The 13578-nt window shown below is 43.8% G+C and overlaps 1 protein-coding gene across 4 annotated transcripts; it reads left to right on the top strand.

Annotated features, from left to right (window-relative positions):
- Nucleotides 1-367: 367 nt before the first annotated feature.
- Nucleotides 368-10169, top strand: CHAMP1 (chromosome alignment maintaining phosphoprotein 1). Of its 4 annotated transcripts, XM_039517993.1 has the most exons (3): nucleotides 368-651; nucleotides 5383-5461; nucleotides 7038-10169. In XM_039517993.1, the coding sequence occupies exon 3, from the start codon at nucleotides 7102-7104 to the stop codon at nucleotides 9940-9942; it is 2841 nt and encodes a 946-aa protein (XP_039373927.1). In that variant the 5' UTR covers nucleotides 368-651; nucleotides 5383-5461; nucleotides 7038-7101; the 3' UTR covers nucleotides 9943-10169. The 4 variants fall into 4 exon arrangements, with proteins under 4 accessions (XP_039373927.1, XP_039373907.1, XP_039373917.1 ...); XM_039517973.1 differs by lacking the exon at nucleotides 5383-5461; XM_039517983.1 differs by lacking the exons at nucleotides 368-651; nucleotides 5383-5461 and adding an exon at nucleotides 962-1148.
- Nucleotides 10170-13578: the final 3409 nt, after the last annotated feature.

A 13578-nucleotide genomic window follows, 5' to 3' on the forward strand; every position in this document is an offset into this window, starting at 1 on the left:
GTGGGGCACTGGCACCGCCTGGGGGTGTGTAACAGATGCTCCTTTCCCACCCATGACAGGGGCCACCTTCCCGCGAATCACATCACCAGGGCCCCTCACTAGGCACAAGCCGGTTCCCACCCCAGCCGGGGCCTTTGGCGCCAAGAGGCGCTGGATCGGGCCCTGCCTGGCTGCGGCACGCGCGGCACCTGCCCCCGCCTTGCACGCGCTCCCCCGCACGGGGCCTCCCTCCCGCAACAGCCCCCCCGCCCCGTTCTCTCCCCACCCGAACTGCCCCCGCTCCGCGCTCCAGCCGCAACGGTCTCATCGCCCCGCCCCCCGCCGTGCGCGCGCGCGCACAACACCACAAGGCAGCGGCACGTTCTCGGGGGGCGCCTGCGGTCTCGCGCGGAGGGGGGCGGGGCAGAGACAGCGGCGGCGTTTCCGGTGGGGCAGCGGGAAGGGCCGGAGACCCGATAAAGCCTCCGCCGTTTGGCCGCGCGCCCCCCTGTTCTTCCCCCCGCCCCCTCAGCCCGGCCGGCAGCCGCCGCCGCCATTGGAGGGGCCGCGCCCACCCCGGGGTCTGCCCGCGCGCGGAGCCCCCGCCCGACCGGAGCGGCGGGAACAACGATATCGAGAGACGCTCCCGCCCCTTGCGGCGCCGCCGCCGCGGTGAGTCCGGCCGGGACAGGGCGGGTGTGTGGGGGGGAACCATCTCCGGGCGGGAGCGGGACCGAGGCCTCCGCATCCCCCCCCAGTGCTGGGGCCGTTCCCGCTGGAGACCCCCTCCCGGTAAAGTGCTCGGGGCCGGTCGCTGCCGGTCAGACTCGCGCTCAGGCCCCTCCCCCGCTCTTCGGGGCTGCGGGATCCCCTCCCCCCCACGCCCCTGGTCGGGCCCCAGCCGGAAGTGCGAGGGGGCTGCCCCCGTGTGGGGGCGTGAACTCCTCCCCCCTCCCCCCAGTGCGATTTTGGTCCCGGCCTTTATATGTGTAAACCCCGCCCCCAGGTTTATATTGAGGTTTACGGCAATAGAAAACACGGAATCAAAATACTAAAGAAAACAAATGGTGAAAGCTGTAGTTACTGGAACCAGCAGCCTTTGAAACCCGCGCCGCGCGGTACTGAGACCTGGGCGTGCAGCCGATTTCATTGCCCCAGTGGTTAGAAAAGTAAGCAAACAAAAATAGCTGCCAGAAATAGAGACAGGTTAACTGAATTGCAAACTTTCGTTCATTTTTTAATAATATAGGATAATGTTTTCTCAAATAAAGGAGTTTTTCTACAGCATGCAATTTTTAAGGGACTGTCCCTGTCACTTGTTATTAGAATCAACTTGATGGGCTGTCTCAGGTGTCAGCAACCTTTCAGTAGTGGTGTGCCAAATCTTCATTTATTCCTGGTAATTTAAGGTTTTGCGTGCCAGTAATTGTTTTTATATTTACATGGGCTGGCGGATGGAACCGCAGGCTGAGCGGGGCTGGTGGCTGGGACCCCAGGCTGGCAATCTGGGGTTCTTCTGCTGGCCCCTGCCAGTTGGGGTCTTGGCCGCCAGCCCTGCTCTGCCTGCTGCCGGCCCGAGGTGCCGTGCATCCAGGCCAGCAGCGGGTTGAGCGGGGCCAGAGGCGGGGACCCCTGGCCGGCAGCAGCGTGCCACAGTAAATTAGCTCATTGCTGACCACTGGGCTATATAATCCCATGAGTTCCATATGGAGGGGTGCAAATTAACCTATTCAGAGTGGTAATTGTTTTTTTTTGTGTCAGGGAGGCCAAATTTACTGACCTTCCAAGCCACATACAATAATCTTCAGAAGTTCAAGAGCTGCAAGAAACACACAACCTGCCCTGCGGGGCAGTGACTGCTGCGCTTCTGCCCTGACATCACCTTGTGGAGCTAAAGCCCTTAGTTCCCCCCTCTCCAGAGGGCAGAAGCCCCTAATGATAATCCAACCACCCTGCTGTAGGGCAGATGCCCTGAGGCCCCTCTTCCCCATACCCCACACAGTCTGGTAAGTGAAGGATTGGAGGTGGCATGGGCTGTGAGAGACTCACTTTAACTGCAAAAAAGCCACATATGGCTCATGAGCCACTGTTTGGCCATGTCTGGAATTTTTTTTAGGTATATGAGGAAGGTGCGAGCAAGTCTATTGAATGGTATTTTAGAAGTAGATCCTGAAATGGTTTGTGTGTGATTTGTGCACACTTTTTGATACATCTATGAAGGTGGGTAGCAGTACCATATAGTAGTTGGTGCAGGTGCCTGTGTAGCAGTGACTTTGGGAGATCTTAAGGAAAAGAGTTAGAAAAGTCAGTAAGGAAATAAATTAAGATGCAATAAAGTAAGAGAGATAAGAGTTCAGGAGAATATGTTCAGATGTGATTATAGATGGATTTTGCCAATTTAATTTTTCTTTCCAATTTAACTATCTTTACAGCTAAATGAATCTGATTTTTTGCTAAACTTAGATTCTAAGCCTTATATTACCAAGAAAATGTTGTTGTTAATTATATTATAAATGTTTCTGAAAACTAATTGTCTGGCTTGGGATGAATTTTCAGCCAATTCAATATCCTCATGTAATATACTTGAAAAAGAGCATCACAGGGACTGTTTTTTTATTTAAATCATATTTTTATTTGTTAAATATATTTTTCTCTTTAAAATAAATATAATTAAATTTGAAATTGTCTATCTATGCTAAGCCTAAATTTACTATAATCTATTAAAATTGTTTAAATTAAAAAAAAAATCAAACAATACGTTTGGTGGCAAAATTTTAAAGTCAAACCACTGAACTAGTGGAAGCCCCCGGTGAAGAACCTGGAACCAGAGTATATTGAGATGATAAACCAGCTTTTGACAACAGTAGCCTCTTTTGTAGGTGAAGCAGGAATATTTCCTTCATTTCACTTTATTCAGTTAGTTCAGTTCAATAACTAGTTCATTCAAAGTTAAGAAACTCATTAAGAGTTTCAAAAAACAAAACAAAAACCCAACAGCTTGTTTTCCTCTTCCGCTCTTGACTAAAAACTAGATGAGAAGATGAGATCTACTAGTTCTAAAATTTTGAAAGACACATTGATCAGAAATAATCAGTTCACTAACTACAGATATTTATTTGTATTACCGTAGTGCCTAGAAGCCCTGATTATTTCCATGATATAATACTTTCTTTCTAAAATAATCAATTTTAAAGGCAAAACATGTCTTGATAAATATTTTTCTTTTGTAGTCAGTAACTCTAAGATAGTTTTATTTAATAAAAACAAATTTAAAATGATATTTTGTACCTTTTTAATTGAATTCCAATTTCTATCTATCTAGAATATGATATAAAGTAAAAAATTGATCACGTAGTAAATAAGAAATGCATCATTCACCAATTTCTACCATAAAATAAAAAAACCTGTGAATTACCATGTGTTAAGCTATCTAATTGCTTAAATAAATATGTATAAATACAGCATATTCTCCTAGTTAGGAAAAAGAAATACTGAATTTAGTGTTCAGGCTATATTGAGTTGGACATGAACATGTTTTAATACTTACCAACCAATGATGATAACTTTTCTTTAGGAAAATAAAAAGTATATGTATTTGTTTTATATCATCAATTTTAGTGTTGTTTGTACAAGGTTTCTTGCTTGCTGATTTAAATCATGATTAAAATGGGTAATTTAAATCAATCCACCCTGCGTGGACTCCATAGTGTAGCCACCCCAGACCCTGGGACCAGTGCCTCTGACCTTCTGAGCCCCCCAGTCCTTTACACGTTGGCACTCTGGCTTCTAGTTTAACCCCATCGGGGACAACATGGCAGGGATGCCAGAATCACAGGCTTAGCAAAGGAATTTCTTAGCGTCACTTTATTCTTAAGAAAACAGTAAAGTTACAGATCTTTGCAAAGTAACAGATGTCTTGAGATGCACATCCTTCTAGTCACGCTGTAAGTGAGGTTTTATCAGTGTTTTAGGCTAGTCAGAGTCCCTCTTGCCTTCTCTCTAGCTGGTTGTTCTTATATATAGCGATGGATGGTCCCCTTCTCAAAGACGCAAACTCCCCTTTGTTTTTGTCATGTATCCAGGCTGAAAAGCTGCAGATCTACTAACTATGCTGATGATCCTGTGTAGAAAATCCATGGGAGTAATCAGCAGATGAGAACAGTTAAAGTTAATGGGCCTCGATCATGGGTTTTCAAATAGAGGGGTCCCAAAGTTATTATGTGGAGGGTCGAGAACTGTCATCTTCTATCCCAAATCCAGCATTTAAAATAGTGTTAAATATTTTTAAAAAGTGGTTTTAATTTAGAAGGGGGGTTGCACTCACAGGCTTGCTGTGTGAAAGGGGTCACCAATACAAAAATTTGAGAACCACTGGCCTAGATTGCTCTGATACCTTCAGTGGTAGTCCTTCAGTGAGGTGATATCTCCTGGGCAGGATAGTGGCTCAGAATATGTTACAATAGACTTATCTTAGAGGCTATGGCTATACTAGCACCTTTGTTGGTAAAACTTTTGTCAGTCAGGTGTGAAAAAACTACACCTTACATAAGTTTCACTGACAAAAGCGCTGGTGTGGATAGCACTGCGTCCACTGCTGCTCCTTGGGTATGGTTTAATTATGCTGATGGGAGCGATCTCTGCCATTGGTGTAGAGTGGCTACATGGGAGACCTTACAGCAGCATAGCTACAGTGGTACAGTTGTGCCACTCTAATGTCTGTAATGTAGACATAGACTTAGTCAACATTGCACGTGTTTAGCATGTAGCACAGTGTGGTGGTTACAATAAAAAATGGAGCTCACAATTTGATGCATTCTGATCCCAGTCTGTTACAGACTCACCTTATTTTTATGCTTTATTTGGGAGACAATGAAAGCCAAAGGCTAGTGTCAAACCACAGAAATTCCTATAAATATAAAATGCATTGAAGTATAAAATAATTCAGCCTCCCAAGAATGGTTAGTAATATGCCATGTATCAAGAAATTCTGAAAATGATTGGACATGAAGGGAGGAAGAGAGAGGCTCAGAGACAGACAACAAAATAATTAGAGGTATGGAAGAGCTTCCATATGAAAAGATGTTGAAGAGATTTGGGATGGTTTAGTATAGAGGGGGATATAATAAAGGTATGTATAATAAGTGGTATGGAAAGAGTAAATGGACCCATCTTATCCGCCCTTTCTTGCAATAAAAGGATAAGGTATTCAATAAAATTAAAAAGCAACATAATGTACATTTAGCCTGTGGAACTTGTTGCCACAAGATATAATTGAAACCAGCAGTTTAGCAGGATTCATAAAAGGATTGTACATTTAGTATGGGTAGTGAGACTATCCAGAGTTATAGTAAGGATTAAAATAAATAATAAAATCTCAAAGGTTTTTTTAACCCATGTTTCCAGTTCAGATTCTGTGGTTTCAAGATGTGTGGAAATCAAAGCCATGTCTTCCAGGAAAAAAGAAAAAGCTTCAACCTTTTAGGTAGATTAATTATTTCTCAATATGGAAGTGTACAGTTGGGTGACCATTTTTCTGTGCATATGTGAAGGATTTTTTTCTCAGCCCTAGAGCAGAGACTCAACCTTACTTCCAGACTGGATCTCCTAGACACTACCTCAATACAAATAAATAATAATATTAACAATAATATTAATAATTTACTACCACACACATATTCCTCTCCCAGTACAAGGGCACTGATGAAAACAGGTGAAAATTGTTGATGGGGTGTGGTTAGACTGAGTCTCCTATTTACAGCAATAATTTATCTGGACAGCTTGTTATCACACTATCACTTTTCACTGTTGGAGATACTATCAGTTGAAATCTAGTCAGTTTTTTTTTTAATGAGTTACATAAGAACAGCCATACTGGCCACTGGTCAGACCAAAGATCCATCTAGCCTAGTATTCTGTCTTCTGACAGTGGCCAATGCCAGGTGCCCCAGAGGGAATGAATTGATCATGTAATCAAGTGATCCAGCCCCTGTCACCCATTCTGCTGCATCTGTCTTAATCTCTTTGTGAGTTTGTTTTGGGTTTACAGTCAGTTTTTTATTTTATAAACATTTTTATTCCCTTCCATTGTGTGAAAGACCCATACATACTGGAGAAACCACCTATAAAGAGGGCTGTCAAATGCACAAAAAATGAAAAAGAAATATTTTTTCTCTGCTTTTTCAATGTTGGTAATCCTAAATGTAACAACATCAGGTAGACAGACTTCAGACAGCAGCATGGTTTTGTAATTTACAGTCATTCTGTGTGCCACAAATGTGTTTTTTCATGAAAATAATTACTGTATGGAAAGGAGGGTTTAGTGAATAGAGCAGTTGACTGAGAGTCAGGACCTCATGATTCTGTTTACAGCTTTATGAAATGCTTATGTGGCCTTGTCCCAGATGGTTAATTTCTCATTATAGTTTATTAATCTGTAAAATGAAGATAATGGTCCTACAGTGGTTTTGCAAAGATTAACTTTTTGTAAAGTGCTGTCTACTTTTCAGATGAAATGTGTAGTATAAGTATTTTCATATCAAGCAAAGAAATGTTTGTCAGATGAACATGGTGCCATGAGCTAAATATTTGTTACATTGGTCCCTTGCATGTGGTTTATTTGCAAAGTCCCTCTGCTGATAAATATATACCAACCAGACCCACCTGGTAAACAGAAATAGAATTTAAATTACTTGCACAAACTCCACTTTGTGCAGTGACTTGCAGGCCTAGGGGAAATTGTATTTGTATGTCTTCATGCAGGAGGTTATAGCCATGCAAAAGTTATTCCCCCCACAGAAAAATAATTTATTAAATTCAGATATCAATTTCCTGTGTAAGAGAAGTAGGTGGATTTTGTGTAAAGAAAGAATCAGATGGTGATGACGCTTTTCGTAACTATCTTGAGGGTTTGTAAATGTCTGGATTGGCTTGATCTAGCAGGGATTAATTTTTATTCTAGAAATGGAGAAGTGCATCAAGCTAATTCAAAATGAATAAAACTTAAAAAGTAAATTTTGTATTATATGAGCTAAATATGCACTGTTTTACCTCTATTGCAGGAATACGGAAGCTTGCTGTTTTTAGACTTGTTGTGCTGTGCAAGCTCCAACGGACCAGAGAAAAATGGACATGTTCCAGATACTGCGTAAAACATCAGAGCGTTTAGAATGTGATCACTGCAGTTTCAGAGGGACAGATTATGAAAACATACAAATTCATATGGGTACCATCCACCCAGAGTATTGTGATGAAATGGATGCTGCTGGTTTAGGTAAACTTATATTTTATCAGAAAAGTGCAAAACTGTTCCATTGTCACAAATGTTTCTTTACCAGCAAGATGTATTGCAACGTTTATTATCACATCACATCACAACATGCAGTACCTGAAAAGTGGAATGAAGACCAGAAAAATCAGTTAGAAGCTGAGACTGAATCCCTGAAAACAACACTCATTCGGGAGTCTCACAAACCTGCCCTTTCCCCTGAACCACACAAACCTGCCCTTTCCCCTGAACCACACAAACCTGCCCTTTCCCCTGAACCCCCAAAACCTGACCTAGTTATTTCCCCCAAGCTTCAGAAACCAGCGGTGTCCCCTGAACCTGAGAAGCCTGTCCCGGTAGTGTCCCCTGAACCTGAGAAGCCTGTCCCGGTAGTGTCCCCTGAACCCGAGAAGCCTGCCCCAGCAGTGTCCCCTGAGCCGCTCAGGCATTCCCCAGCCATGTCTCCTGAGCCCCAGAAGCCTGCCCCAGCAGTCTCTCCTGAGCCCCAGAAGCCTGCCCCAGCAGTGTCCCCTGAGCCTCGAAGGCGTTCACCAGTGGTGTCCCCGGAGCCCCAGAAGCCTGCTCCAGCAGTGTCCCCTGAACCCCGCAGGCGTTCCCCGGCGGTGTCCCCTGAACCCCGCAGACGTTCCCCGGCAGTGTCTCCGGAGCCCCGCAGGCATATGACTCAGACGCGGAGGCCTGCTCCTGCTTTGTCTCCTGAGCCCCGCAGGCCTGCTTCTGCAATTTCCCCAGAATCGTGGAGGCCTGCTCCCTCTGCTTCTCCTGAGCCCTGGAGGCCTGCCGCTGCTATTTCTCATGAGCTACAGAAATCTCCCACTGCTGTCTCTCCCTGGCCCCCAAAACCTGCCCCGGTGGTCTCCCCCGAGCCGCGGAGGCCTGCCCCGGTGGTCTCCCCCGAGCCGCGGAGACCTGCCCCGCTGGTCTCCCCCGAGCCACGGAGGCCTGCTCCTGACCCTTGGAAATCTGCATCCTTCTCTGAACCCCAGAAATCTAATCTTGTTTCGTCTGAGCCATGGAAACCCATCTCCTCTGTATACCCTGAAGGCTGGAAACCTGTTCTTTCTCCTGATACTTGGATGTCTGCTCCCCCTGTTTCACCTGAACTCCGAAAACCTAGTCACACTGTTTCCTCTGAAGTTTGGAAATCTCCTTTGTTTTCTGATCTTCGTAAACCTGCTCCCTCAATGTCTCCTGAGTCTTGGAAACTTACTTCAGAGTCCCGGAAGTCAACCTTCTTCTCTGAGACTCAGAAGTCTGCCCCCACCATTTCCCCTGAGGGACAGAAACGGGCCCTCTTCCCTGAATCCCGGAAAAGAGCCCTCTTTGAGCCACGAAAATCTACACCTGCTCCTTTGTCTGAGGTCCAGAAACGTGCTTTCTTCCCTGAGCCTCAGGTGTCTGCTCCTACTGTTTCCCCTGAAGTCCAGAAACATATCATCTTTACTGAGTCCCAGAAACCTGTTCCTTTCTCTCCTGAAGTCCAGAAACAGGCCTTTTTCCCAGAGCCCCAGAGACTTGCGGCTGTTTCTCCTGAAGTCCAGGAACATACTTGCTTCCCAGAGTCTCAGAAAGCTTCTCCTGCTGCCTCCCCTGAGATCCAGAAACCTGTCCCCTTCACTGAGTCCCAGAAACCTGCTCCTGCTGTTTCTCCTGAGGCACAGAAACATGCCCTCTTCACTGAGTCCCAGAAACCTGCTCCTGCTGTTTCTCCTGAGGCACAGAAACATGCCCTCTTCACTGAGTCCCAGAAACCTGCTCCTGCTGTTTCTCCCGAGTCACAAAAACAAGCCTTTACTGAGCCGCAGAAATGTGGTGGTGTTTCCCCTGATGTCCAGAAGCATGCTCTGTTTTCTGAGACCCAGAAACCTGCTCCTGCTGTTTCCTCTGAGGTCCAGAAAAATGTTCTTTTTCCTGAGTGTCTCAAACCTGCTTCAGTTGTTTCTGCTGAGCCCCAGATGCCTGTTGAGTCCGATGAGAGTGATATCCTAGCTCAGAGTTTAGAAGACCAAAAAACACTGGATGATCTATTGTCTCAGGAAGAGCAGTCAATCTTAGTGAAGGAGCCTTTAGAAGATATGTTGTATTCATGCCCCCCAAAGAAGCCTAAGAAGGAAAACCAGGAGACCTCTGATAGTGAAGTAAATAACAGCGAATGTGGAAAAACGGAGGTGGATTCTGTCAAGGTAAAGGAACAAGAATCAAATAGTGATCAAGAACAGTTTGATATGGAATCATCCGATTACAACAAAGAGAGCAAAATAGATGCAACTACTCCCATTCAGCCACAGTGTGTACTGCAGTTTACAGAAGAGAAAGAGGCTTTCATCTCAGAAGAAGAGATTGCAAAATACATGAAGCGTGGAAAGGGAAAGTATTATTGCAAAATTTGTTGCTGTCGTGCAATGAAAAAAGGTGCTGTTTTGCATCATTTAGTTAACAAGCATAATGTTCAAAGCCCCTACAAATGTAAAATATGTGGAAAGGCTTTTCTTTTGGAGTCCCTTCTTAAAAACCACGTTGCTGCTCATGGTCAAAGTTTGCTTAAATGTCCACGCTGTAATTTTGAATCAAATTTTCCCAGAGGCTTTAAGAAACATTTAACCCATTGCCAAAGCCGTCATAGTGAAGATACAAATAAAAAGCAATTGGACAGCCTTGAACCACTTGAACAAATGTGATTTTTTTCTTATACTCAATGAGTTTAATTTACTAAAATATGTAAGTATTGCTGTACGTTAGCTAAGTAGTTTAGCTGATCTGACAAGTCAAAAATGCATGGTTTATTGTACTGTGTTTAACTTGTCTTATAGCTGTATTACTGAAAGGATTTATTATTCAAAAGTTGTTCTAAATACACGTTCATGTCCCAGTTTTATTCATCAATAAATTCATACTTTATTCGTCAGAGATGCTATATTTCTGAAACCAAAACAGGGATGAAAACTAGTTTTGTAAAGATTGTTGTAAAACATGCAGGTAATAAGGTAGAGGTGTGTGTGGCAAACAACCCAAATCATATTACTGTGAAGACTGAACTTTGTTTTTCACATCTCTCAAATGTCTTATTTTTTAAAATGTGAAGCAAAGCCTCAAAATTAGTAGCCCATGAAACTGAAAATGATTGATCAGGCATGAGAGAATCATGTTGGTTTTCTGGAATAATTATTCCATGAGCTTGTGATTGAGTATGTAGCATTTGTTGGAAATTCACTGCTCTCACCTCTTTGAATTATTTGTCTGACTATAAAAATGTCAAGGTACTTATTTTGTGACATTGTATTTTGACTATGTTTTAAGCATGTGCTAATATACATTAAATTGATGGAGTAATCTCAGATTTACTATATATATATATATATATATATACAGCAACCAGAATTTTCTCTTGTTGGCGCTGATGTTTTGATATGCCAGAGAAAACTGAATTTCTTGTATCTGGTAAAATGTTATGCTTCAATCTTTTAATAAAAGGCTAACTTGAACACTGGGCATTGTTTTTGGCTAGTCTTTAAAAGAAAAGCCTGTGGTAGTCCACTATGTTGTAGTCTCAAATACGTTTGAATAGCAGCATTCAGTGCAGAATAAATCTGAAGTTTTTCTGTAGGTATTATAGCTTTCTGCTCATGGAAGCAAAAATAGTTTAAACTCCCATGTCTGTACTTTGGAAAGGAGCATTAAATACAAGAGGAAGAAAATACTTGTAATATACCATGGTAGGGAACGCATACACTATTTTCCATTTCCAATCCCTTTCATAGAATCATAGAATATTAGGATTGGAAGAGATCTCAGGATGTCATCCAGTCCAATCGCCTACTCAAAGCAGGACCAACCCCGACTAAATCATCCCAGCCAGGCCTTGGTCAAGCTGGGCCTTAAAAACCTCTAAGGATGGAGATTCCACCACCTCTCTATTCCATTCCAGTGCTTCACCACCCTCCTAGTGAAACTGTTTCCTAATATCCAACCTAGACCTCCCCCAACTGCAACTTGAGACCACTGTTTCTTGTTCTGTCATCTGCCACCACTGAGAACAGCCTAGCTCCATACTCTTTGGAACCCCCCTTCAGGTAGTTGAAGGTGCTATCAAATCCCCCCTCACTCTTCTCTTCTGCAGACTAAATAACCCCAGTTCCCTCAGCCTCTCCTCGTAAATCATGTGCCCCAGCCCCCTAATCATTTTTATTGCCCTCCACTGGACTCTTTCCAATTTGTCCACATCCCTTCTGTAGTGGGGGACCAAAACTGGACACAGTACTCCAGGTGTGGTGTCACCAGTGCTGAATAGAGGGGAATAATCACTTCCCTCGATCTGCTGGCAATGCTCCTACTAATACAGCCCAATATACCGTTACCTTCTTGGCAACAAGGGCACACTGCTTATTCATATCCAGCTTCTCATCCACTGTAATCCTCAGGTCCTTTTCTGCAGAACTGCTGCTTAGCCAGTTGGTCCCCAGCCTGTAGCTGTGCATGGGATTCTTCCTTCCTAAGTGCAGGACTCTGCACTTGTCCTTGTTGAACCTCATCAGATTTCTTTTGGCCCAATCCTCCAATTTGTCTAGGTCACTCTGGACCCTATCACTACCCTCCAGCATATTTACCTCTCTCCCCAGCTTAGTGTCATCTGAAAACTTGCTGAGGGTGCAATTCATCCCATCATCCAGATCATTAATTAAAATGTTGAACAAAATCGGCCCCAGGACCAACCCCTGAGGCACTCCGCTTGATACCGGCTGTCAACTAGACATGGAGCCGTTGATCACTACCTGATGATCTAGCCAGCTTTCTATCCACCTTATAGTCCCTTCATTCAGCCCATACTACTTTAACTTGCTGGCAAGAATACTGTGGGAGACCATATCAAAAGCTTTAACGTCAAGATATATGATGTCCACCGCTTTCCCCATATCCAGAGAGCCAGTTATCTCATCACAGAAGGCAATCAGGTTGGTCAAGCATGACTTGCCCTTGGTGAATCCATGTTGACTGTCCCTTATCACCACCTTCTCCTCCAAGTGCTTCAAAATGGATTCCTTGAGTTACAGCTCCATGATTTTGCCAAGGACTGAAGTGAGGCTGAATGGTCTGTAGTTCCCCAAGTTCTCTTTCTTCCCTTTTTAAAATATGGGCACTATATTTGCCTTTTCCCCATTGTCCAGGACCTCCCCCGATCGCCACGAGTTTGCAGAGCCATTGGCCATTATCTTTGAAATCACATCAACCAACTCCCTCAGCACCCTTGGATGCATTAGATCCAGCCCCATGGACTTGTGCATGTTCAGCTTTTCTAAATAGTCCTTAACCTGTTCTTTCACCCCTGAGGGCTGCTCACCTCCTCCCCAAACTGTGTTGCCCAGTGCAGCAGCCTGGGAGCTGATGTTTGTGAAGACGAAGGCAAAAAAAAGCATTTAGTACTTCAGCTTTTTCCACATCATCTGTCACTATGTTGCCTCCCCCATTAAGTAAGGTTCTCACACTTTCCCTGACCACCACCTTGTTGCTAACATACCTGTAGAAGCCCTTCCTGTTACCCTTCACATACCTTGCTGCAACTCCAGTTGTGCCTGGGCCTTCCTAATTACACCCCTGCATGCTCTAGCAATATTTTTATACTCCTCCCTAGTCGTCTGTTCAAATTTCCATTTTTTGTAAGCTCCCTTTTTGAGTTTAAGCTCACTGAAGATTTCACTGTTAAGCCAAGCTGGTCGCCTGCCATATTTGCTATTCTTTCTGCACATCGGGATGGTTTGTTCCTGCGCCCTCAATAAGGCTTCTTTAAAATACAGCGAGCTCTCCTGGACTGCTTTCCCCGTCATATTAGCCTCCCAGGGGCTCCTGCCCATCAGTTCCCTAAGAGAGTCTGTCTGCTTTTCTGAAGTCCAGGATCTGTATTTTGCTACTCTCCTTTCTTCCTTTTGTCAGGATCCTTTTGTTTTAATTATTTTTGGATGTTACTTAACATTGCTGTTTTCCAACAGATACAGTAAGTTATGCTTATCTGCTTTGGCCATATATTAATGCACTTACACTGGAATAAATATTAGTAACGGACTGTGTATTTTCATTGCACTTTTCAATGGTGGGAAGTCAACCTGTTACTTCCAATGAAAGCAATATACTCTAGGCCCAGGGGTCGGCAACCTTTCAGAAGTGTGCTGAGTCTGCATTTATTCACTCTAATTTAAGGTTTTGCGTCCCAGTAATACATTTTAACATTTTTAGAAGGTCTCTTTCTATAAGTCTATAATATATAACTAAACTATTGTTATATGTAAAGTAAATAAGGTTTTTAAAATGTTTAAGAAGCATTT

The sequence above is a fragment of the Mauremys reevesii genome, linkage group 1, assembly GCF_016161935.1.
Source record: "Mauremys reevesii isolate NIE-2019 linkage group 1, ASM1616193v1, whole genome shotgun sequence".
Lineage (NCBI taxonomy): Eukaryota > Metazoa > Chordata > Testudines > Geoemydidae > Mauremys > Mauremys reevesii.